This window comes from Pelodiscus sinensis, chromosome 5, assembly GCF_049634645.1.
Source record: "Pelodiscus sinensis isolate JC-2024 chromosome 5, ASM4963464v1, whole genome shotgun sequence".
Taxonomy (NCBI): Eukaryota; Metazoa; Chordata; order Testudines; family Trionychidae; genus Pelodiscus; species Pelodiscus sinensis.
Window position 1 is genome coordinate 60,000,150 of NC_134715.1, and position 27,381 is coordinate 60,027,530.

At 40.4% G+C, this 27,381-nt stretch overlaps 1 protein-coding gene across 13 annotated transcripts in view; it reads left to right on the forward strand.

Annotated features, from left to right (window-relative positions):
• Window positions 1-27,381, forward strand: part of RAPGEF2 (Rap guanine nucleotide exchange factor 2) — a 303,062-nt gene that overhangs the window by 197,662 nt on the left and 78,019 nt on the right. For 12 of the 13 annotated variants that reach the window (XM_075930136.1, XM_075930126.1, XM_075930131.1 and 9 more), the window contains one exon: window positions 24,863-24,994. The exons of the other annotated variant lie outside the window; for it this stretch is intronic. In XM_075930136.1, the coding sequence (XP_075786251.1) occupies window positions 24,863-24,994 (132 nt within the window). The remainder of the gene's footprint in view (window positions 1-24,862; window positions 24,995-27,381) is intronic. 13 annotated transcript variants of the gene reach the window in all.

Sequence of the window (27,381 nt, forward strand, 5' to 3'; positions counted from 1 at the left end):
TAGGAAGCTACCCCTGCAACAAGCCCCATTGCCAGCTCTGTCCACATATCTATACAGGCAGTCCCCCGCTATATGCCCAAGATACATTAAAAAAAATGTGGATGTATAGTGAAGCAGCATAAAGTGGGGGAAGTTTTCCCCATAAGAATTAATGTAAATGTGGGAGGAGGGATGTGTTCTGGAACAGACTTTGTTGCCTTAAAGAAGTAAGGTGGAGAATTTTACTCCTTAAGAATCAATGGAATAAGGAGAGGCTAGGTTCCAGAATGTAGGAAATGCCACACTTCTGATTTTAACAACACTGAAACATGATTTTATGATATCTTACTGAAGGTTTTAATACTATAATCTAACCTTGAGACTATGATGTTTTTGTTGGTTGATGTTGATGGATAATTAGTTGGAGGAGGAGGATGGGGAAGCAGGTGAAGGATCGGCAACTGCCGTCAACATCACAGACATCTACCACCTCAACCACTGGTGATTCAGCAACACCTGCTGCATCATTGTCAATAAAAAATGCAATGGACTTTTGGAGGGTCTTAACGGCTGCTGCATTGGTTTTTTTCTGCTTTTTAATGCCACACCAGGTTAGCAGTTTCACTGCATCTACGGTGTTGGTGTTCAACCACTTTTGGAAATCCAAGTTTATAACTTAGGTTCTTAGGGCTCTGGCTAGACCAATTGCTGTGTCCAGAATAGTAGCTCTCCATTTTTTTCATACTGCGATCCCCTTCATCCTTACCTCTGTTAATGGAACCATTAGTGGTTCTTCAGGTGCTTGCACCTGTTCATTCAACATAGGTGTGTGTGCTTGCCACAGCACCAGTGCTGGAAGTTTTTTTCCCCTAAGCAGTAAGCATAAGGGTTGGGGTCCCCAGAACCCTCCCTGGAGTGGCATGCATATGCCACGCTAAATAGGATACTCCCCTTCCCGTCCCTCATCAGTTCCTTCTTACCACCAGTGATGGTGCTTGGAACAGTGTACTCCAGCCTTAGCTGTAGCTAGCATCATCTCCATGGTATTGTCTGTCCCAACTCCCCTGCTGCTGCTTCTATCAGAGACAGCTGTGGGGGGGAGGAGGAAGATGGTATGGAAGGCTGCCATGAAGCAGCCTCTGCCTGAGGCGGGCCCAGGCTCATTGCAGGCACAGGCTGCTCACACAGTAGTCCATCTGCAGCCAACACCAGTCTGCTTTGAGGCTTGCTTTGGCCTCCATTAGAGTCTACCATGCAGAAGTTTCCACATTCCATTAAGCCCTGCAGGGCTGCTCTGTATTCTCCCATGATGTCACTTCTTGGTTCCGGAGGGGTGTGGAATGGTTCTACCCGTAAGATCCTCTTCCACAGTAGAACCTAAACTTGGTCCTGCCATGGCTCACCGGACCTCTGTTTGAGCCCCTGGCCATGTGCCTTATGTCGCTGCTTTCTTTCAAGATAGCCTTCCTCATTGCTATCACGTTGATTGGATGGGTGTCTGAGCTCGGAGCCTTGATGTCAGAAACGTATATACCCGGTTCTTCAAGGATAAGGTCCATCTGCAGCCTCATCCGGCCTTTCTTCTTAAGGTGGTCTCTGCATTCCATATGGACCAAGATGTTTTTCTGCCAGTCTTTTATCCCAAGCCTCAATGAGGAGACACCCCTCCATGCATTGTACGTTTGAAGGGAGCTGGCCTTCTGCCTAGAAAGGACAAGGTCCTTCTGCAAGTCCATACCCATCTCTTTGTGGCCTATGTGGAGCAAGGGAGAGGTTCCCCAATTTCCTCCCACAGATGTTCAAAGTGGATCACTTCCTGCATCCGTATGTGCTATGAGGGGCCCACTTTACTAGAGCTCAGGCTTTATCATGTCCTTACTTTGCACATGTCCTGATCCTGAACATTTGCCAAGTAGCGATGTGGTTGTTGGTGCACACCTTCACATCTCATTATGCCATCATGCAGCAGGCTAGGGATGATACTGCACTTGGCAGGACTGTACTGTGGTCTGCATGTCCTCAACTCCTACACACCTCTGCAGACATTTCTTAGTGTTACATACGTTAAATGGATGTGAGCAAGTGTTTGAAGAAGAAAAGACAGTTAGGTGTTGTGTAACCGGTGTTCTTTGAGATGTGTTGCTCATGTCTGTTTACTTCCCAGATACCTCCCCACTGTCAGAGTTCCAGCAAGAAGAAACTGAGGAGAGAGGGAGTGTCTTATATAGCGTGGCATACGTGCTCCATTCCAGGAGGTGCTGCAGAACCCAACCCCTATGGGTACTGCTTAGGGCACGGGTGGGCAATAATTTTTGAGCAGGGGGCCACTTGAAAATTTTTTGGAGTGGTTGCGGGCTGCCCAGGAAGGGGCAGGGCCTCAGATAGATGGGGCAGAGCCTTGGGCAGAAGGGGCGGGGTTTTTAAATAGCAGGGGATTGAAAGGGCTTGCACCTCCCATGCAACTCCAGAGATGGGAGCAGCAAGCCCTTCAATTCCCGCTATTCAAAGGGCTCGCTGCTTCCAGCCTTGCTGCTAGTGCTTTGCCAGGAATACGCAAGCCCTGCTCCTATTTAAAGGGCTCATGCCTTCCCCGCATCTGCCCTTTAAATAGAAGTAGTTGAAAGGGCTTATGTGGCTCTGGCTCCCAAGCTGTGTGCTAGGAGATGGGGCCTGAACACCTGTGCAGGCCGGATCAAAGTTCTAAGCAGGCCAGATCTGGCCCGCTGAATGGCTTTTGCCCACCCCGGCTTAGGGGAAAATTTCTGGCACTGGTGCGTATGGCAGGCACACACACCTATGTTGAATGAACATTAGCAACACATCTTGAAGAACAACAATTACAAAACAGGTAACTGTTTGAGAGGTGGAAGTGTCTCAACATTTTAGGTGGCTGAAGTAGGTTGGCTCAACATTGAAGGTGTGCAGGCCAGGGAGGGTCAGGTGCAACCTCGGGGATAGAAAGCCGCCATGCAGGAGTGGTAGGGGGCTCCTCAGGAGTGATGCCGGAGCGCATTGGCTGCCGGCCCCACCCCTGGGGACTATAGAATGGTCAAGTGACCAATAAGAATTCACAAGGAGTACTCGACTATTCAATTAGCCAGTATTCAACATCCCTTGCAGGGATGCCTGTTACCATGCATGTTGTTAAAGAGCTTGTTGTAGAATGAAGTTCAAATTTTTTCTTCAATTTTCTTTTGCTTTTGTACTGGTATAAAAAACATGCAAACAATCCTCTGGTCCTACAATAAAACTTCTAGTGCTCATAGTTACAGTTCTATTACTCTTCAAATAACCAAAGTATGTTATAAGCTTCAAAAATTTTATTTTTGTGATGTCAGATTTAGAATATTAGGTGAATGGTAAACAAGATAATATTTATTCTGATTGTACATTAGTGATGTATAAAGGGAGGGAGCTGTTTCTTTAAAAATATTTTAAAGCTACTTTTCCTAGTCGATGATGTATATTTAGATAATTTAAGTGAACAAGTCTGACATTTTTACAGGGCTCACTAGCTTCTTACATGAATACAAACCTTTGCTTTCAGCTTTCACACACCATTTTTATTTAAATATATTTGTCTTATTAACTTCATAATGAAAAGTGTCATTCTTTCTAAGGCCAGGTTACATGATCATCTTTAAAAAGAAAAGGAGGGGAGGTTAGCTGCCCTTTCCCCCTTTTAGCCCTTAAAATATTACATAATTTATATAAACACAGAAATATATGTCCTTCATATTGAAATGCCAGGATTGAAATGCCTTTGGGGATCTGGTACTCATTCCTGCCTTCCCTTGTTAAGGTGCACATGGGGATTCAAAATTATGATTGTCAGCAGCTGCATTTTTGCTTTATTTTAGATTGGGCGACTGTTGGAGGATTTTTAGTGTAAATCTTGTAGTTTAATTCAGCACACTTCCACTTGAGACTAAATATTCTATCACAAATTCTGCACAAATGTATGTATTAGCATGGTGTTACGTAAGGGAGGTGTAAAAAGTTAAATTGGTGGACCAAAGCAAATATATGGGTGACTGCATATGTGGTATGTGCCTTCTCTTCATCTAGAGACCATTTGTAGAGAGCAAAATAGAAGTGCAACATGGAGTCACGATGTAACAATGGCATTAAGAAAGGAAATGGGAAATTCAGGTTCTTTAAATCAATGGATAGTTTTTCTTTCCTGTAAAATATTCCAATATGCTTAACGATGCCCAGCTGTCATAAAGCCAAGATTATGGCCTTGAAACTGATTCTTTGATGATGCCTGACGTTCTTTGTGATTGAAGACTTATTGGAATTTAAACAGACTTTTAAAAAAATTGCTGTTGTGGAACGGTTGTTAACTGGTTATCTCCTATTTTCATTTAAATTAGAAACTAATGTACTCCAGTTAATTTGAGAGGTTTTTTTAAAGCAGCAGTTAGTCTCAGTATTCAAAATAAAACTTCAAATTTACTTCATTGCACAAGGAAGCTTCCCAATTTTTAAATAATTTCTTCTTGAAATACAAAAGAAACATTTATGTTGTATATTAAGAGATCATTTATCTCAATAGTAAAATCTAAATTGAACATTTTGTTGGCTACTGTTTCTTACTCATTGGGCCTAACAATGTATGTCCACATGGCGTTTCAGAATAAGCTTCCCAGCCTGGATCAGAAGATTCGAAATAGGATAGCACTGTAAAAATAGCCATGGTAGATCAGAGGGTGGGTAATTTTTGATGGGGGGGAGGGGGCAACTCCAAGAATTTGGAAAGTGGTCAAGGCTGCATTCTTGTATTAATGGACGAGGTGCGGGATCTGGGATGGAGGTTGGGTGCAGAATGGAGCTTGCAGTAAGAGATTGGGTTGCAGGAGAGGGTGTGGGGTCTGGGAGGGAGTTTGGATGAAGGAGGCAGTTGTGATCTGGGTTAGGGGACCAAGGTGCAGAGATGTGAGTTGTGAACTTGGGCAAGAGAGGTTTGAGTTGTGAACTTGGGCAACTTGGGTAAGGGGACTAGCATGCAGGAGGGTCTTGGGCTGTGACCGCAGGCAGGAGGGAGGTTGTGATTTGTGTTAGAGGACTGGGGTCAAGGATCTAGGAAGGAATATGGGGGCAGAGGGGAAGGGGCAGAGGGTTTGCGTTGTGAGGGGAGCAAAGGGTTGGGGTGCCAGAGGCAGGCTCTGTCTGGGAGACTTACCTGCTTGACTTCGAGCCAGCAGACTCCCTGCCTGCCGTGCCCCTGCACTGGCTGCAAGGGCCATGTGGCTTTTTAATAGCTATGAGCCTGAGGAGAGGGGTGGATGGGTGCTTTACGAGCTGCCTGTTGACAACAGGCAGCACCCATTGGCCAGAAATCAGCTAGTGGTATTGTGGTGGGAGTAGAAGCAGTACTGCTCTTCCTTCTCCCTGCTCAGAGCTGTTCATAAGAACGTAAGAATGGCTGTACTGGGTCAGACCAAAGGTCCATCTAGCCTAGTAGCCTGTCTGCTGACAGTAGCAAGCACCAGGTGCCCCAGAGGGGGTGGACCGAAGACAATGATCAAGTGCTTTGTCTCCTGCCATCCTTCTCCATTTCTGTCCCCTGGCTAATAGCCTTTTATGGACCTAACCTCCATGAAATTATCTAGCTTCTCTTTAAACTCTGTTATAGTCCTAGCCTTCACAGCCTCCTCTGGCAAGGAGTTCCACAGGTTGACTAGACGCTGTGTGAAGAAGAACTTTCTTTTATTAGTTTTAAACCTGCTACCCATTAACTTCATTTGGGGTCCTCTAGTAGTTCTGTTATGGAAACTAATAAATAACTTTTCTTTATTCACTCTCTCCACACCACTCATGATTTTATATACCTCTATCATATCCCCCTCAGTCTCTTCTTTTGTAAGATGAAAAGTCCCAGTTGCTTTAACCTCTCTTCATATGGGACCTGTTCCAAACCCCTAATCATAGAATCATAGAATAATAGGACTGGAAGGGACCTCGAGAGGTCATCGAGTCCAGCCCCCCGCCCTCAAGGCAGGATCAAGCTCCGTCTACACCATCCCTGACAGATGTCTATCTAACCTGTTCTTAAATATCTCCAGGGAGGGAGATTCCACCACCTCCCTTGGCAATTTATTCCAATATTTGACCACCCTGACAGTTAGGAATTTTTTCCTAATGTCCAATCTAAACCTCCCCTGCTGCACTTTAAGCCCATTACTCCTTGTCCTGTCCTCAGAAACCAAGAGGAACAAATTTTCGCCTTCCTCCTTGTGACACCCTTTTAGATATTTGAAAACCGCTATCATGTCCCCCCTTAATCTTCTTTTTTCCAAACTAAACAAGCCCAGTTCATGAAGCCTGGCTTCATAGGTCATGTTCTCTAAACCTTTAATCATTCTTGTCGCTCTTCTCTGTACCCTTTCCAATTTCTCCACATCTTTCTTGAAATGTGGCGCCCAGAACTGGACACAGTACTCCAGCTGAGGCCTAACTAGTGCAGAGTAGAGCGGCAGAATGACTTCACGAGTTTTGCTTACAGCACACCTGTTGATACAACCTAGAATCATATTTGCTTTTTTTGCAGCAGCATCACACTGTTGACTCATATTCAACTTGTGGTCCACTATGACCCCTAGATCCCTTTCCGCCATGCTCCTTCCTAGACAGTCGCTTCCCATCTTGTATGTATGGAACTGATTGTTCCTTCCTAAGTGGAGCACTTTGCATTTCTCTTTATTAAACCTTATCCTGTTTACCTCTGACCATTTCTCTAACTTGCTAAGGTCATTTTGAATTATGTCCCTATCCTCCAAAGAAGTTGCAACCCCACCCAGTTTGGTATCATCTGCAAACTTAATAAGCGTACTCTCTATCCCAATATCTACATCATTGATGAAGATATTGAACAGTACGGGTCCCAAAACAGACCCTTGAGGAACTCCACTTGTTATCCCTTTCCAGCAGGATTTAGAACCGTTAACAACAACTCTCTGACTACGGTTATCCAGCCAATTATGCACCCACCTTATCGTGGCCCTATCTAAGTTATATTTGCCTAGTTTATCAATAAGAATATCATGCGAGACCGTATCAAATGCCTTACTAAAGTCTAGGTATATGACATCCACCGCTTCTCCCTTATCCACAAGGCTCGTTATCTTATCAAAGAATCATTATAGTTGTCCTTACCCACATTACCCACATTCAATTTCATTTGCCATTTTGTTGCCCAGTCACTCAGTTTGGTGAGATCTTTTTGAAGTTCTTCACAGTCTGCTTCTATCTTGACTATCTTAAACAGCTTAGTATCATCCGCAAACTTTACTACCTCACTGCTTGCCCCTTTCTCCAGATCATTTATGAATAAGTTGAAAAGGATTGGTCCCAGGACTGACCCTTGGGGGACACCACTAGTTACCCCTTTCCATTCTAAAAATTTACCATTTATTCCTACCCTTTGTTTCCTGTCTTTTAACCAGTTCTCAATCCATGAAAGAACCTTCCCTCTCATCCCATGACAATGTAACTTACACAAGAGCCTTTGGTGAGGGACCTTGTCAAAGGCTTTCTGAAAATCTAAGTATACTATATCTACCGGATCCCCCTTGTCCGCATGTTTGTTAACCCCTTCAATGAAATATAATAGATTAGTAAGACATGATTTCCCTTTACAGAAGCCATGTTGACTTTTGTCCAACAAATTATGTTCTTCTACCTGCCTGACAATTTTATTCAATGTAAAGTGTTCAATCAGAACCCTGCAAGTTTGCAAAGATTACTTTTCTCGGCAGCATGTGTGGGATGGGCAGGGAGTCTGTTTGAGGCTCCTTACTGTGGCCATGGGCTGGGTCTGGTGGCTTGGAGGGCCAGATCCAGCCTGCGGAGGGTATTTTGCCCAGGCCTGGTATAGATAGTGCTTAGAAGTTATGGTCCTCCTGATGCTCTGGCTCCAAGGAGGGGACAGCTCCATAACCCAAGCTCTAGCCCAACTTCAAAGCAATGGCAGTACAGCTATTTTTAAAATGCGAGTTTAAGCCCTGGTAACCTGTCTTTTCACCTGGACTATACTGTGTAATCTTATACTCTGTGTTCTGTGCAGTAATAGGTAAGGAAACAGACTGCATCATGAGACCTTATTTTCTCTCGGATTTTTCTCTGAGAGAAAACAGCCTTTTCATACACACACTTAAGTCTTTACTTCTGGTGTACACTGCTTCATGGGACAACCACATTTTGGCTTTTTGACTTCATATTAGCATATGAAAACACAGCTAATAGTAAAATGAATTTAAAACATTCCAGTGCTTTCTGAAATGTATATTAGTCTGATAAGTTTACAAAAGCATAAACAGTTGCAATTCAGAATTAAGGGTCCCAACCTGTCCCACTGTAGCGACTGAAAATAGAAAGGAATAGATTACATGATCACAGTATACTAGATAATGAAATAAGGTGTTACTGAAGTTCTTGAAACAGTCTTAAATTCATAGTATTTTATTCATTTCTATTTTGTTTTGATAAAATAAACACGATACAGCTATAGCCTTTCAAAATACCCAGTATAAATGGCAGGTGTATATAAAAACTTCAAATGCCAGAAAACCTAAGTTATATTATGCATTATTACAGTAGGATACCAGTGAACCATTTCTTATTGAGAGAGTAAAGAAATGTACAAAAACTATGTACAGTAAACTTCCGATAATCCGGCATCTTTAGGACCCAGGGGGTGCCGGATTATCAGATATGCCGGACTATCGGAAGGGGGGGCTATAAGGGGTCTGGTGTGGGGTGGGGGGGATGGAGAGGTGGCGCTGCAGGACCAACCTGGCAGCACCCCAGCTGCTCTGACCCAGGCGTCCCCAAATCAGCCGCTGCTGAAACTGACCAGCGGCTGAGTCCGGGAAGCCCGGGGCAGAGCAGCTGGGGTGCTGCCGGGTTGGTCCTGCAGCACCGAGGGGCGGCATTATGGGACCATCCCAGCTGCTCTGCCCCGGCCGCCCCAAGTCACCCGCTGCTGAAACTGACCAGCGGCTGACTCGGGGAAGCCCGGGGCAAAGCAGCTCCAATTGTCCAGCTGCCTGGAGCACTTCCGGGTTCCAGGTGGTGCCGGACTAGCAGGAGTGCTGGACCACAGGATGCTGGACAACTGGAGTTTTACTGTATGTGTATACTATGGGCCACAATGGATAAAATGTATTAACTGTTTGTGTATTACTGTAATCTTTTTATGGCTCTAGAAACAAGTTTCATATTATATAAAATTCTTATACTTTCTCTTTTAGATAACTGTCATTCTCTCTAGATAGAATACTAGGACAGGAAGGGACCTCGAGAGATCATCAAATCCAGTCACCTGCCCTCATGGCAGGACCAAATACTGTCTAGACCATCCCTGATAGACATTTATCTAACCTACTCTTAAATATCTCCACAGATGGAGAGTCCACAACCTCCCTGGGCAGTTTATTCAAGTGTTTGATTAGCCTGACAGGAACTTTTTCCTAATGTCCAACCTAAACCTCCCTTGCTGCAGTTTAAGCCCATTGCTTCTTGTTCTATCCTCAGAGGCCAAGATGAACAAGTTTTCTCCCTCCACTTCATGACACACTTTTAGATACCTTAAAACTGCTATCATGTCCCCTCCTCAATCTTCTCTTTTCTAAACTAAACCAGCCCAATTCTTTCAGCCTTCCTTCATAGGTCATGTTCTCTAGACCTTTACTCATTCTTGTTGCTCTTCTCTGGACCCTCTCCAATTTCTCCACATCTTTCTTGAAATGGGGTGCCCAGAACTGGACACAATACTCCAATTGAGGCCTAACCAGAGCAGAGTAGAGCGGAAGAATGACTTCTCCTGTCTTGCTCACAACACACCTGTTAATGCATCCCAGAATCATGTTTGCTTTTTTTTGCAACAGCATCACACTGCTGACTCATATTCAGCTTGTGGTCTACTATATCCCCTAGATCCCACACTCCTTCCTAGATAGTCGCTTCCCATTCTGTATGTGTGAAACTGATTGTTCCTTCCTAAGTGGAACACTTTGCATTTGTCTTTATTAAACTTCATCCTGTTTACCTCAGACCATTTCTCCAGCAGCGCAGTTCCCCGCCGACCCCACCTCCCCCACTCTAGACCCCTCATAGCCCTCCTTCTGGTACTCCAGCATAGCTGATAATCTGGCACCTCCTGGGTCCTAAAGGTGCCGGGTTATCAAAAGTTTACTGCATATCTGGATATTTGAAGTCCCCCATCGCCACCAAATCTTGGGCTTTGGATGATATTGTTAGTTGTTTAAAAAAAGTCTCATCCACTTCTTCCATCTGGGTAGATGGCCTGTAGTAGACTCCTAGCATGACATCACCCTTTTTTAACCCCTTTTAGCCTAACCCAGAAACTCTCAACACTTCCGTCTCCTATGTCCATCTCCACCTCACTCCAAGTATGTTCATTTTTAATATATAAGGCAACACCTCCTCCCTTTTTTCCCTGTCTATCCTTCCTGAGCAAGCTGTACCCTTCCAAACAAACATTCCAATCGTGTGTATTATCCCATCAAGTTTCTCTGATGCCAACAATGTCATAACTGTACTTATTTATTAGCACTTCCAGTTCTTCCTGCTTATTACCCATACTTCTCGCATTTGTATATAGGCATCTAAGATACTGATTTGACCTTACCTCCCAGTTTTGCCCTGACCCTCCTTTCTCTCTGCCATTATAGCCCACACTCCCTCCCATTTCCGACCCACCTCCCAGGTTTCCATGTTCTCCACTTACCTGTGGGCTTTGCTCACCTGTCCCTGTCGAACCTAGTTTAAAGCCCTCCTCACTAGGTTAGCCAGTCTGTGTCCAAATAGCGTCTTTCCCCCTCCTCGAAAGGTGAATGCCATCTCTGCCAAGCAGTCCTTCCTGGAATAGCATCCCATGGTCAAGGAAGCCAAACCCCTCCTGGCAACACCATCTTTGCAGCCAGGCATTCACCTCCAGGATGCTCCTGTTTCTGCCCGGGCCCCTAGCTTTGACAGGAAGGATCGAAGAGAATACCACCTGCTCTCCTAACTCCTTCACCTGTACTCCCAGAGCTCTGAAGTCACTCTTGATCCGCTCAGTGTCACACCTCGCAGTATCATTTGTGCCCATATGGATGAGGCATAGGGTAGTAGTCAGAGGTCTGGGTAATCCTTGACAATGCCTCCATAACATCTCGGATACGGGCCCCTTGCAGACAGCATACCTCCCGAGATGAAATGTCAGGGCGACACATGGGAACCTCTGTCCCCCTCAGAAGAGAGTCTCCAACCACCACTACCCTATGTTTCCTATTTGCAATGGTGGAAGCAGACCTCCCAGCCTTGGGGGTATGAGGCTTCTCCTCCTCTGTTGTAGGGGGTGATTCCTTATCTCCTGTATAAAGAAGAGTATAACGGTTTCCTAGTACCACGACGGAAGGGTTCGGAGCAGGGGTGTAGCCGTGCCTGCTGCAACCATCTGCCAGCGTCCACCCTGAGCCGTCTCCTCCTCCACCAGTGGTGTGTCTGCAGTCCTGTGTACTGGGTCAGCTACCTCAGCTGTTTGCTCAATGAACATGGTACAGGAATTGCTTGTGGATTCGGGTGCTCTTCAACCTAGCCACCTCCTCTTGTAGTTCTCCCAACTGTTGCCTGAGAGATTCCACTAGTAGGCACCTTTCTCATTGGATAATCTCCCCAGCCTGGATATCAGTAAGTGGGGGTTACAAGCCACAGTCCCTGAAAAACCACAACAGGATCTGGGTAGAGGCATCCATGCTCAGGCACTCTGTCTGGCTACAAGCGCAGATGGAGGAGACTGAAGCAGTGCTGGCACAGGTGTTGCGGGTCTTTCTCACCATAGTAGGCCTCCCTCTGCCAAACTCCCTCTTAAACTGCCCTGTCTGCAGCCTCCTGTCCGCTTTCGCTTCCTGGTCACTCTGCCTCTGGCTTTTAAAGCCTGCTTGCTAGGCCAGGCCTGCCCCCTCTTTATTCACACAGGGGAAGGCTGACCGGATGCAATGAAGGGAGCAACTAAGGGAACAAAAGGTCAGACACTCAATCCCAACTGCCACAGCAGCTGAAACTGAAACTGCAGTCACCTGAAATCAAAATCAGAATTCAACAAACGAAATTCAAACACTCGAGCAAACTCACTCATACCAAAAGTACTCTCACTCTCACCAGGTAGCCTGTTCAGCGGCAGGATCTTTTGTGGTCCCTCTTAAACTCCCCCGTCTGCAGCCCCCTGTCTGCTTTCGCACTTGCACCCTCTTTCGAGAGAGGGATACAGATGAAGACATTCAAAATTTCAAATGAAGCTGGGATTTAAATATCCCGTGCTTCATTTTCATAATCGTGTTATGGCACTATTTCGAAAAACAAACACGGTGTAGATGCAGTTACTTTGAGAGAGCAACCTTCCCTCGAAATAACCCTTATTTCTCATAAAATTAGGTTTAACAGTTATTTTGGAAGAAGGGGTGTTCTCCCGAAATAACGGCTTCTACACCAGGTTTGTTATTTTGAAATAGCGCCATAACGCAATTATGGAAATGAAGCGTGGGATACCTAAATCCCGGCTTCATTTGCAATTTTGAATGTCTTCATGTGCATCCCTCTCTCGAAAGAGTGCAAATGGAGACATACCCTCACTGAGCAAATACCCATTACTTTTAGCCCACATCTTTAGTGTAATATGGTTCTGACATGATAGCGATTTTATATTTCTTAGTTGGAGATAAAGTTGTAATATGTGCAAAAACACTTGTATGCGTTCCTTAGTTCTCATGTCCTCAAGTATGCAGGGTAGATCTAACCCATCTCTTGAGGATCTTTTCCATTTTCCACTGGTTCACAGCAACTATATATGTGGACGAGCTAGTGTAATGTACAAAATGCCATTGTATGATTTATTTTCTGCAAAAGATTGTCATAAAACAATGAAACAACTTTGCTGAGCATATGCAGAGATGTCACTAGTTTGCTGAAATGAGTTCTGCCAACTCATGAGTTCTGTACTTGCTATCTAAAGCAGTTGTACAGAACTTGAGACCATTTGTCACTCATTTCAGATTGTTTAATTAGTATCTGGTATGTGAATGATCTTTTTATAGCATCTTATTTACTAATGTACTCCGTGAATAAACTGATAATGCATTGATTATTGATAATGCAAGGACCTTAGTACTGCTTATTCCACCTGATATTATTTGCATAGTTAAGCTATGCCTTCCTGGTATAAATAACCTAGTTAAATGAGATAAGGAGTCTCCTGCTATGCCAGTGGTCTCCACCGTTTTAAGCACAAGATCACTTTTTGAATTTAAGTTAGTCCAGGTTCTACTTCAAACCCAAATACTCCTTCCCTGCCCTGCCCGTTTGCTGAGGCCCCGCCCTTCTCATTCTGTGAAGTGGGATACAGGAGAGAGGGACAGAGTGACATCAGCGCCCCCCTGCCTCTGTCTTCCCCACCCTGCACAACAAGCAGAAGGCTCCCAGGGGGCAGCTGTGAGGCTCTGCAGGGGCAGCAGGGAAGTGTGGGGAGGGGCAGCTGATAGTCTCCCAGCCAAACCAGTCAGGATCACCTGTCAGAGGCTCCAAGATCTACTGGTTGGTGGCTACTGTTCCATGCCAAGTATGAAGTGTTAGGTCTTGAAAAAATTACGCCACACTTAATGAAGCTGGCACACGTTGCATGCACCTGAAAAAATACACTGCAACACTTGGATCTACATTGGCTACTTGTTGATTTCTGGGTAGAATTTTACATTAGTTTTTCCTGTATTATCTTTAATGGCTTGGGGCCTGCCTATTTAAGACATTGCTTTTGCCCTCAATGGTGAGCAAAGACAGATGGTTTGGTGCCTACTTGGTATAAAGGGGAACTGGCAACATAGTGTTCTCCATGAGATTGCGTGTTAAAAAAAAATAGTGACTTGTGCCAAGCATACTCCTTGCTGTTTTGAGACTCATTAAAAGATAATCTCAGCAGCTGAAACAGTTAGAGGATTGATTATAAAGTATAAGCAAATATAGAGTCATTTCAACAACCTAATGACATGCACAGCATAGCTGTTGCTATGGTCATAATATAATTCGTTTTGTAAGAAAATTGTCTCTTTCTCCAGTTTAGCATATATTATTGATAATGCAAGGGCCCTAATATGTCTTATTCCATCTGATATTATTTGCATGGCTAAACTATGCTTTCCTAGTATAAATAATCTAGTTGAATGAGATAAGGGTTCTCTTTCTGTGCCTAATATAAAGATATTCGTGTACCTGATCAGGAACTAAAAATAAAATAATACTGTACAGGATACTAGCTGGCTCATGGATAAACTTGCTCTTAAGCTGTGGGGATGAGTTCAGAAGAAAAAATCATCAAAAGAAGGACTAGTGATAGTAGAGATGTTTGTTACTTTCCTAAAAAAGAGGAAGACTAGTGTCTTCATTCCTTCCGTCTGTGTTTACTATGAAAGACTGACATGTAGATATATAACTAGATACATTTACATTTCCTGGGTTTAATTATGAGCATAAAATTTTCCTAGGGAAGTGGGTAAACCAGATTAATGTATTAAGGATAATTATTTCCCAGTTATTAGTAAAGTGTCATATCTTTTAAAGGTTAAAGGAAAAATCACATATTTTGATGCATTAAAAGTATAAAATAATAAGGCTGAACAGTTGAAAAGTCATATGTAGGAAAATCTCAAAAATGGCAAATTCTATGTTAACAGTATTTTCCACTTAAGGTTCATGTGACCTCTCTTTAAAACACATATCAGACATAGCTTTGTTTATAAAGAAAAATTATTTATATTAGGAAGCAAATTTACTTTTTTCTGAAACTAGATTACTTTTGTGAAGATTATATAGGTTAAACAAAATGACTGTTCTAAGTTATATTAAGAGGACTAAGTCATTACATGTTCAGTGACTGCAGTTCTGCCATTCTACTTGAATTTCACACAATTCAAGAAGGCAATATACGTTTGATAACATAATAAGTATACGAACTTAACTTTTTAACTAAATTTTAATATCAAGGCTAATTTGATATTTAAAATGTCTAACTCTTTTTGTAGAACAATCACTGTTTGTATGGACGCTATGCCTTTCTTCTATATTTATATCTGGAATGTGAGCAGATGCGTGCTTAATCTCAGTTCAAAGACTGAGTGTGTTGATGCAGTGTTTTGTAGTCTATGCTCAAAGCTCATCTGTGTAACCACTGAGGAGTAAACTCAGCCGGGATCTGGGTAAACATGCTGCATAATGTACAGCAGAATTTGTCACAGAAAATCTAAATTTCATCATAAGTGCATAGGGAAAGGTTTGGTGTATTGATGCTATAGAAGCTAAACCCAGTCTGTTTGCCTGCAACCGAAAGCAGAGATGCCTCTCACTTATAATATATTTGAGTTTTATTAATTTATTCTAGAAAGGTTGCTTGGGGAAGAGAGCAAATGATTCGAGACATTCTTAGTAGTGCAACAGATTTTTCTATTATGTAGATCTTATTTTAGCAGAATCATTTTTGCATTATTGTAGTATTATCTATGTGATTTCAAAGCAAACCTCCATTTTATGGTGTGTAGAATTTGATTAATGTTTTGATCCATGCCAAAAGTAAAAATATAGTTTTGGTCTGTTGATGCTTTGAGGTACATTTATGTGCAGGTTCATGAGAAAATCAGATATTTTAAGAATATTGTATTGCGTTGGCGAAACAAAGTGCCTATTTAAAACAACTTGTTCCAAAATGGTTGAACTGCATATCTTATCACAAGAAGGGGCCAGGCATTTTTGGGGTTCTTGTCTTACTTTATAATTGCAACTGTATTGCAGTAATACTTTTAAACAGCTGAGGATAACTACATAGGGTTCCCTCTGTAGTTTATCTTCTCTGTGCTTTAACTGATCAGAGCAGTTGCCAGGAACTTCCTCTTCCTCCTGAGATTTAGCATGGTGATTCTATAGCATCTGAATCTCTGCTCACAAGTAAGAAACTGGGAATTGAATCTGGATCTCCCATGGGACCCTTCTCTTGTTAGGCTACTAATTAGTCTGGCTTTGTTTTTCATAATAAGATTAATTTGATGGATTTTAAAAAAGGGAATAGGGCATTCTTACTTCATTTAACTTTTTAATTTTTTATACCATATTTCTGGTTATGTATTCTCCAGTAAATACCTTCTCTACAGAGTAGTATTGACAATAACTCCAATGGGGACTATATATTTGCCCCTCACAACAGGAAGCAAGTTACCAGTCAAAGGTAGAAATGATAGGAAGAGAAGAAAATAATAGGAAACACATAAGTAAAATAAAAACCAGTAAGTAGTCTGTCCTTTTTTTCAAGAAGCAGAAGTGAATGGTAGCTCCCTGAAATGCACTTTCCTCTCAGAGTAAACCCAGTGGCTTGTAATCAATAGCTATTCCTCAACCTCCACAGCCTTCATCTGTGAAGTTCCACTAGGCTCAGTCTTCTCCCCCTATTACACAACTTTTATATGAAGTTGTTGGAAAGGTTAGCAAGACAGCCTGGTCTGAACACAGCACAGTCCTTTTGTAGCCTCTGCTCTGAATGTTTTCCACAGTAGGGTGCTTGCTTGGCACCACCTGGCACTGTTCTATAAGACTTTAAAACTCATAGAGAAATGCTATAGAGAGAATTGGTATAAGGGCAGAATCTGGTCCCCCACCAAAATTGAGATTGTTATGTAATTGACATTATTTTTAAATACCACCTAAAATCAAAATAGTTGTGAAACAGAAAAGCATCTGGACTTTTTAGTGTGATGACAGGAGTTGTTGCAGCTTTGAAACTTTTTAATTCTTCATACAACGCTATTTACTATTACACCATAAATAAATGAATTAGTCTCCCATGAGTGCCCATATAAGCCAGTTTGTGTTTCTACCTACAATTTTATTTAGCAAGGGAAATCAGAAGTGTAAGTTTTAAATATATGTGTTTCCAGCAGGGACTATCAGATCCTTGGATAGGTGCTTTCTAATACTATATAAAATAAAATAATGTATTGTTTTTATATTTTTAATTTGTTTTTTCTAGTGGTGGGAATAGTACATAGGGTGCAATGACCGAAGAGAAGTTGGCATTTTTTCCCCACAATTAAGGAATAATACAGAAGAATATTGTAACAAATGTTGCATCAGAAAATGCTTAAATTAAAGGGAGGGAGTATTGGATTTAAAGCTCTGGTCATTTTTAATTTTGATTGCAAAGAGAGTAAAGAAATAGTTTTAAAGAATACTTTTAATGTAATATTTTAACTAATTACCAGAAAGACTGATCGGGGGGTGGGGGAGGGTTCTCCTTTATGGCCACTATCATAAATTTAACATTCATACATGTGAATCATTATTCCTATGTCCTTGAAATGCTGTGAAGGTTTGACAAACTCTTCTGCTGGAGTACGTGTGTAACTTTCATTTTAGTAACTGGGAGTTGCACCCAAATATTGGAGGACAAATTTGACCCTATAGCTTTTTGAGAAGGAAAAAAAGCTAATAGCTGAATAAAAACCTAAATTAAATGGTTTTGTCATTTAATTGTAGAAATTTAATAGAAGTACATTGGAAAATTGTTTTTAGTTTAAAAAACTCAATGTTATATTATCACTTTAATGTTAATTTGAGGTAATTTCACTTTTTCAGGTTTTATACATTATTTGCATTATCTCTTCATATTCATTTTAATTGCTTGTGTGAGAAAATGTGGAGATTTAACCCATGTATAAGGTGCTGTCCATCCACTGATTGATTGATTGTGTTTACTAAAGCATGTGTATGCTTGCTCTTTAAAAGAAGAAACTATTGAGCTCCATGCTAATCACTGTTTTGAAAGCTGTCGGTAAAGTTGGCAAAGAAAGTATGTTAAAGGTGAAATGGTGGATTGAAAATTGTATACAAAAAAAGCAATTTACCTGTGATGACTAAACACAGGGGAAAACAGAGGTAATCAAAGAGCTTTTTGCCTTAAATTTAGATATATACAATGATTGAACAATACTGAGTTCCAGCGATGCACTTCATAAATGGTTTTCCCTTGAGGAAAGTTACTCTCTAGAGCTCACATGAAGTCTCTTTTCTTATCCCTGAATACACCCTTTTAAATTATTTTTTCATATCTCTCTCTCTCTCTCTCTCTCTCTTTCGCTTTCCTCACATATTTTTAGATTAGCTGGCTATAAGATATTGATTTCATTTATTTTTATAGTGTGCCCTTTAATATTGTATACATGACTGTGTACAGAAATGCAGCAAACATTTTTTGCCTTCTTTTAATAGTGTGCATCAGTGCAGAGGAGAGATGAAGAACTTGCTTAAAAATGATCATGCAGTGTATTACTCTTAAGTTAGTGTTCTGTTTTTGTAGGATGGCAAATTCTATGCACAATATAGGGGTGTGATATGTAAAGACTGACTAGAGAGTAGCATCCTTGTTGGACACGTTGTATAACTTAATATTTATTTTAAATTTAACACTGTACTTCATATGTCAGTTTGCATCATGTCTGTAGGCAAAAATCAATGGAAATTAGTTTATTATTCTGTAATTACCTATATTAACGACTGCCTTGAAAATCACTGAACCATAGAACTAATGTTTCCCTTGATGTCTCCCTTGGTTAGTGAAAGATTGTATTAAAGTAGCCAGCGAGATGAGTACACATCATCTTTCAGTCATTTATTCCCGCAGTTTGGGTATTGTCCATGTAGCTTTTTTTGGTTAATATAACAATTCAAATATTTATAAATGCTCTATTATAGGTGACGAGCCAGTGTATTAGCCTTATGGAAGAATCAAACAATGAAATGTCTTATTACTATCTTTGTACAATGTGTAGTACTATGGTATCTTCATTTTGATTGGGGTCACAATACTATTTCATTACAAATCATAAAAATAATCATAATCTGCAATGCATCATCCTTTCTCTTTAGTAGCAATGGAAAAAAAGAATATGGAATAACTATTAATACCGTTCATGCACTGTTATATTGTAGAAAATAAACATTTTCTTTAATGAGTCAGAAAATCGAGATAACTTTGTTGTATTTCACTTACGTTAGGTTGGTTGTCTACAGAAGCCATGTAGCCAGAGGCTAATTATCGTGCTGATATAATCTTAATGTGTGAAGTAGATACCTAGGGCAGAGCAAAGGAATAATTTATAAACAATATTTGTGGTTGTACTTTGTTCTCTTTGCGGCATTTAAATAGGTTTTGAATATAATCACTATTAGCTAAATATCCATACAAATTAATCCTGAATAAACTTTCATCTGCAAATATATTTGGGTCTCAAGAATGAATATGGAAGGGGATGGTACTTCCTTTGCTTGATACATTGTTATATAAAAAATGAAGTAGTATTCCATAAAAAGGTAGCTTAGTTTATCTTCTCATGAACACATGATGCAGATGCCCTATTAACCTATGCCTTAGGGCCCTTCATCCATGCTGAATATTTTGTGTTTGTTTTCATACTTTCTTGAGATCAGTCATCTATTTAAAGCACTTGAAAAGTTTTTAACTTTTTATTTCAGTGAAGTGGTGATGAGCCTTAAAATAAAGATGTTCATAAACTATTCATTTCCATTTGTAAAATTATAGATGAGTGATGTATAACATCTTTCTAGTTTTTATTTACAATCTGAAAAATGCATTTTAGATTTTTCTCTTATATTCACTGTTTTCACTTGTTAAATAATTATCAACTAAAAATGCAAATGGCTGAAATTCATATCAAGTAAGTTTATATTGCCTTAGTTCTATGGAGTGGGATATTGAACCACAAGTTGTGCCCTGTCTCATGTTTTATTAACTAAATAATATTTTGACATTAAAAACATTGAATTTTATGTAAATACAGTACTGAAGATTTCAGTCCACTTATTTGTTAAAAACTTATCTTGTAATACACAAAAAATGTTACATATACTTAAGTTACAACAAAGGGTAGTCTGCTTGTGTTTACATGAAAACAACATTTTCAGAGCTATATCAACAAACAAATCTTTTGCATCATCAACTCACTCTGAGATCCTGGTGTAGGATAAGTTGGTTACAAGTAGAAAGAAGTTGTTTGCTGAGTGTAGGCTGAAGGTAGGTTATGTAAATTTACTTCCTTGTCTTATTTCTCTAAGTAAAAGAGCTCATTCTTTCTGAAACCTAAGGCCAGATTTATATTACACCCAAAAGGTCAGCTTAAGGAGCGCAATTGCAGCTACATAAATAACACATAAAGTAAGGTAGTATTTTCTTACATGTTCCTTTTGAACTGACCGGATGCTGTCGAATAGGCATAAATAATAGCCTACATTAGTAAAGTATTAGGGATTCAGGAGGTCTGTTTTTATTTACACCACATTTTATCAGTTACACTGAGGTCTCTGTGTCTGTCTTCCTTGAATATCTTCAACTAAATTCTTGTTCATATAAAATATTTTTAGATTTTAACCATTGTATCTTCCAAAATAATATTATTTAATTACTACTTTTGGTCAAATATTCTGGAATTCATCCTCATTGGGTTGTATTAGCATTATTACTTCAGGAGAATTATACAGGTTGAGCCTCTCTAAACCAGGACACTCTTGTCCAGCAACATCTCTGGTTCAATAGGACTCATGGATATATCTGGACTAGAGAGTCCCTGGGGGAGGGTCGGTGGCTGGTGGCAAGAGCCCTGCCGAGTCAGCAGCTGGGAGGTTGACAGCCCTTCTGGGGCTGGAGGACTGGCAGCCATGGTGGCTGGGAGCCCAACGGGGCCAGTTGCAAGAGTGGAGCCAGCAACCCTTCTAGTCCTGTGTCCCTTCTTGTCTAGTGGCAGTGGAACCATTAGCCTGGCTGTGGCTGGGAGCCCTACTGCGTTGGTGGTGGGGGAGGAGGAGAGAGTCAGCCATGCAGCCAGTGGCTGGGCCAGGAGCCAATCTGGAGTGGGAGGTTGGTGACAGGCAGGCAGAACTGATATCCCCTGGTTCAGCAAAATCCCTCTTTCGGGACCGTTCAGGTCCCAAGGGTGCTGAATCAAGGAGCTCCAATTTGTACTAATGCTGATGACAGGAATTCTGAGGTAGTAACAAAGATATCTGAAAGTCATTATGAAAAAAGAAAGTGGTTGGCTTACCCAGGCTTAGACTATGCTCTTTTGAATTAGCTACTACATTTTGGATATATTCGCATTGTTGCATGAGCTTTTATTACTTGAAAAAATTAATATAAACCTCACAAAGATTATTACTTAAGATTTTTGAGTGTTTGTATTGGATAGGGGAGTGTTCTGTGATTTCCTTCAAAGAAATCTAAATGTCCTGTTCTCCATGCAAAAACAAAATGTAAACTTGGACTTCTCTATATCATTGTTCTTAGGTGAATGACATTTTCCGATGGTTAACAGCATGTAAATGTTTTTTGGGAATTGTTACAGATAAGGTCACCAACTTTCTAATGGCACAAAACTGAATGTCTTAGCTCCACCACTTTCGTAAGGCCCTCCCATCCCTTTGTGGCCCACTCTTTCCCATCCTCACTCACTGGGCTGGGGCAGGTGGTTTGGGTTTCAGAGGCCATGAGGGTTCTGGCAGGGAGTGAGGTCTCTGGATGGGGCTAGCAATGAATGGTATGAGCTGTAGGTGGGGGCTCCAGGCTGGAGGGTGGGGCTGAGGTATTCAGAGTGCAGGAGGCGGCTTCAGGTTGAGGCAAAATACTGGAGTACAAAGGGGAATGAGAGCACTGGGATGGGGACGGGGATGAGGGTTCAGGGTATGGGAGTGTGCTCTGAGCTGGGGCAGCGGATCAGGGTGGAGGGCAAAGGGCTGGGGGTGGGGTGGGCTGTGAATGAGCGGTATGGTGTGTAGGAAGTGAGGAGATAAGAGTTAAGTATTTTGAGTTAAAGTTGGTAGATGGCATTTGCCACAAATGCAGACCACAAGATGCAAGGGGAGGGGGGGGAATAGCGAAGTCATTTAATACCCTGTCTGTATGCCTCTTATTAGTCCCCCATTTAAGAATTTACCTCTTCTATCACCTTTATACTCAATAGCCTTAATTCCAAACATATTTCTTGATTCCATGTTCATGTAATGCAATGATTGTAGTACTTTTGTGGCTTTCATAAATTACATTGTATGTAGTTCTCTTTGTGCTTTTGTCCAAAATAGCTGTAGCTGATGGAACTACAACTTTTGAAAGCTAATCTTTCCATGACTGAAAGTATTTCTTAATCCCGAGAACTCAAAACTGCTGTTCTGAGTTGTACGAAGATTAACTGACAGCTGCTCAGATCTGTCCATTTTTTGACAAAAAGCACAAACCGGGGGAGTTGGTTTAAGTTTGAACAGAAAAATGGCCTCTGTGCAAGCTATCAGGAGTCAAGCTGGAGCAAGATTTTTTCAGATAAATAATTTTTACCCAAAACAATATTTCTATTCAGCCAAAACTATTAATGAATTTGTTTTAGCCAAAATATATTTTCAGGCTAGATTCATGAAGAATGTTGTTCACAGCATTGGAAAAGGTGGTGGTGATAGTGCTGCTTCTGCTGCTCTCTATCTCCTTTATAGCTGTATGGTTAGGGCACTCATATAGAGTAAAGGGAACACAGATTCAAATCCCTACTTTGCCTGATCTAGAGCAGGGACATGTGCTGCAATTGCATGAACATAAGTGTGAGCGAGTCAGCTCTACCTTCTTTCGTGGTTTTGTGATAGGCAATTCCAAATTCATTTTACTTTAATTAAAAAAAAGTTATAAATGGCTCAAATTATAGAAGCTTCAGGGGGCATCCGAGTTAGTCTGTACAGGATAAACTTTAAAAACAATATAGTCTGATAGCACTTGATAGACTAACAAAACATGTAGACGGTATTATAAGCTTTCGTGGGCACAGCCCACTTCTTCAGATGACCTGAGTTTTGAGTTTCTCCGGTCATCTGAAGAAGTGGGCTGTGCCCACGAAAGCTCATGATACCATCTACATGTTTTGTTGGTCTATAACACGCAGTGCTACCAGACCATTTGGTTTTTAATTAAGTTTATTAAATTATAGAATTCATTTTAAATCAATTAGAATATTGTATATAACCCCAATTTTTTGTTTTGATTTGGGTTTTTCTGAAATATTTCCCCGCACTTTAATTTCTGACAGCAAACTGAAAAATCAGCATTTTACACATCTCCATGCAGGGTACAGTGTGCAAAGATGTGAATTTGTGTTGATTATAATTGGTTAGCTCAAGGGCCCCAAAGAATTGTTATCAATACAAAGCAATTTTAAATAAAGATAATTTTTCGAGGGAGGTGGGGGTTAAATGTTTTCATTGCCAGTGGGTAAAGAATTGTGGTAAATTGAGTTGTCTACTAAAGAGTTAATGTGCCAAATTTATAAACTAAGGGCAAGTCTACACTATTGGCACATGTCAATGTAAACTATGCAATTTAAGTTCTGTTAGTAACCTAATTCAAATAGATATAGCTTAGATCTACTTACTGCCAGGTCACTCCATGAATTCCTCTTTCTCATCTTGTTCTAGTGGAGTACTGGAGGTGACAGGAAAGTGGTCAGCAGTCAATTTAGCAGGTCTAGAGAAGACCTGCTAAATCGACCTGAGGTGGATCAATCACTGCAGGATCAATCCACCCAATAACGAAGACATACTCCAAATCAACCACTGAATTATGAAACAGAAATTTAGTCCAGTTTTTAAATGAAAATCTCAATGCAACTTCAGATGTACAGATCATATCAGTGCCTCCATAAAAACATAGGTGCTAATTTGAAGTATAGAGTTTGGACATACAATATGATTTAAGTATCCAATATAATTTTAATAGTTACTGACTGTTAACAAAATATACAATATTTAAACTGCCTTCCTATAATATATAGTGGAAATGGGGACTAGAATTTTATGCTATTAGTTAGGTAGGATTGGGATATTAGATCTTCAATATTATGACTGCATAACCATTAAAATATTTCTTCAGATTTTAATTAGGTTGGATGGTGGTTCCCTTTTTTATATGAAAGGCTTCAGTCAATTTTCAGGGTTTTTTTTTTTACAAAATTCACGTTAAGTTTCCTGAGAGTTGTTCACATGTGGATCTTAAAATTATGGAAGGCCTGTAGGGTTAAGTAAAGGCTTACTTGGGGAGTAAACCATTTAAGTTGCTAGGGTTTTAATTAAGTTGTAATTGTTCTTGAAGTGATTGCAGCATGCATATTCCTTTATTGGAATGTGACCAGATGGATTCTGTAGTCACTTAAATTGTTCACCTACATTGGCTGTTGTGTATATTTATAGCTCTGCAAATTATTAGTTGTTATTTGTTTCCTATTTGATGTCCGAGTTTATGGTTTGAAATATGACAGATAGTTGAGTCAAGTAGGTTTTACGTGTGCTATAATAATTGATTTCAATGACAAAGAGAAATAGGAAAGCCACATTCAAAGTGTATATAGTATAGGTCATTTCAAATCCCATTCTTCAAGAAAACCCTTACTGTTTAAACTGGCAAAAATCTCTCTCCAAATTTAGTTAGATCTAAACATAGTGTTGGAATTGAAGTACATTTTGTTCATCAGTGTTTTCTTCTAGATATTGTGTGTTGAATCTCTTACTATATTTGACGCAAGTCTTTTTTTTACGCTTCGGATACTTCATTGAACTATTAGCAAATTTAACAACTGTAAATCTTAAAGTTGCAAGCTCTGTATTCAGACTCCAAGGGCCACCTTAATACATTTTGTGTAGCTTTTTGTACGGGCAGGGAGTAAAATGTGGCATGAACAATTTAAATGTGTTTTGCACTGCATACCTGATCCATATTGTAATGTTGCTTTTTCTACCCCACCTGTAGCTTCCTGCAGATTTCACAAAACTGCATCTTACTGACAGTCTCCACCCACAGGTGACCCACGTTACCTCTAGTCACTCAGGATGTAGCATCACTAGTGATTCTGGAAGCAGCAGCCTTTCTGATATCTACCAGGTAAGACAGTATTTCATAACACCAGCTCCTCAAACTATTTTCTTAAGATAAATATTTAATGGCCAAGTGTCAAACAAGAAGTGATTAAATGAATTATAATTTTGATGCACCTAATGTTAAACATACTTTTATTGCTTTTTTGTCAATATTCATCTAATGAACCAAAAGAAATATCAAATTACTGTATTTACAAGGAAGTATGTTTTCTTCTGAAAATGAAACAATCTGAGATTTTGGTCCATATACTAGCTTAATATTTAAAGGTAACAGATGATTGGTAACATAATGAATCTGATGCACATTGACCTATTTATTTGAAGGTAATACTTAGCTCTAGTATTCACTATAAGAGATATGCCGATACAGCTATACACAAAGGCCCTTAGTGGAATGCAGCATATCCTGGCAAAAGAAATTCATTTGCTGATGTAATTGTAACTCTGCATTGGGTGATGAGTGCATATAGTTTAGGTGTAGTGTTTGTGTTTTTCTCGTACGCTTCTATACCACACAGCTTTACTGATACAATTTTGTAACATAGGTCTGGCTTTAATATTTGCTTGTGACTATCAGCGCCACTTGACAGCATCTAGAGAAATGACTATAATACAAACCACATAGTCTATATGAACTTTGATTGACTCTATTTGCAATTTATAGTTTTGGAGAAAAATGTTTTCACCCAATGTTAAGTTGGAAGTTTTTAAAATTTTAGAATTTAAAATCGATGACATAGTATATGCAAGACTGCCTCTCTGGTGATACTGAACAACTACTGTTGAAGTTTGTGGGTTTTCTTGGGCTGGAACATGCTTAATGTAAAAGAGGGAGTTGCCAACAATGTGCACTTTGGTCTTTGACTTTGCCCTCTGTCATTGCTCAATTCCTCAGCCTGGCACTTCAAATGTAGATATGGGGGCTGGTTAGCAGAATAAACTCTGTAAGAACCTGTCTCTGTAACTCCCAGAGACAAGCCTGTTCAGTCTCAGTTTCCCTGAGACGATTGGTTGCTGCCACTAAGTGTAAATAAAAAGCATCAAGCCCTTTTCCAGAGAAGAGCTCACTTAAAAAAAGTCTCTACCTGAGGCAAAGTCCTGCCGTTCTCCCCCCCCTCCCCCGGTCCCAATCTCTGTTTTGCTTGTAGCTGGGAAAACAGAGGTAATCCGCAGAGAGCAGTGGGGCTTTGCTTCCTCCAGGTAATGGACATAGGTTTACACATGCACGCGTGTGCACACGCACCACCCTAATACTGGTTAAACAAAAAGAAAACACTTTTATTATTAAAACAAGACTACTTTTGCAAGCATAGTAAATGACTGTGTGTTAAAAGCCATGGATTAAAATAGACTCAGGGAGAAGAATCCTTGGGCTGTAATCCTTACTTACAAAAGAGTAAACCAATTAACCATCTCAGACATGATTTACAAACCCCCAAACAAGGGAAATAATAAAACCTGATGGACTATCTAAACTTTTTGCCCTACTTACACATTTCAAGGAATCTGTTCCCGGGAGGGCTGTCTCTCCTGCTATCTGGGGGAAAAAACTGCTCTAATCTAAAACCAAGGAAGAGAGGGGAAAAAACCCCTGTCTTGGTTTGAAATTCCTATCTGCGTTTCATTGGCTGAATGCCCAAAGTCCTGTCCCTCAGGTGTATCTCAAGAGTTGCTTAACCCTTTCCTCATTCTCAGATAAGACAGACTTTCCTTAGCAGCTCCTATTCATGACACCCTCAGTCTCCCTAGTGTATCAGAACTGGATTTTATCATTTGACATAGTTCATCTGTTCTAGGTATTTGGGGAGGTGGTAGATTAAGAGTTGGAGGGATTTTAAAAAATATGCTATTTGTAGAGGTTCTTTTGTTGTAAGTTTGTTAGGGCATAAGTGTGTATTTTTTGAATGATCTGAGGAGTCAAATATGTATTGTGAGGATTATCTAAAAGCTTTCAAAGTGTTTGGCAAATGATTGTTTTGTAAACCTAAAACACACATATTTGAAATGAAAACACAAACAAGTCATACTCCTAAAGTCTGTCTGAAGCATGCTTGGTGGATCTTTCACTGAAGTCAAGGAACTGCAGGTAAGTATTGGAGGACAGAATTTGTACCCATAAATAGAAAAATGTACAGTGTTAAATGTGTATGTAGGGAAGCATAGGTGAACTTGAAACAAATTAACTTTTAAAAGTACTTTGCAGTGTTCCTCACATTTTAGTTTTTCTGCCTTAATTACTGCCTACTATAAGAGCAATAAATCCATTAATGAAAAGATTAAAATTTTACATAGGTAATAAGGTAGTTGAGAGTACATGGATGATTAAATGAGATGCAGAAGCATAGATTTTTAGTTCTCTTGGCTCTTGATGTTGTAATTTCCAGGATGCAT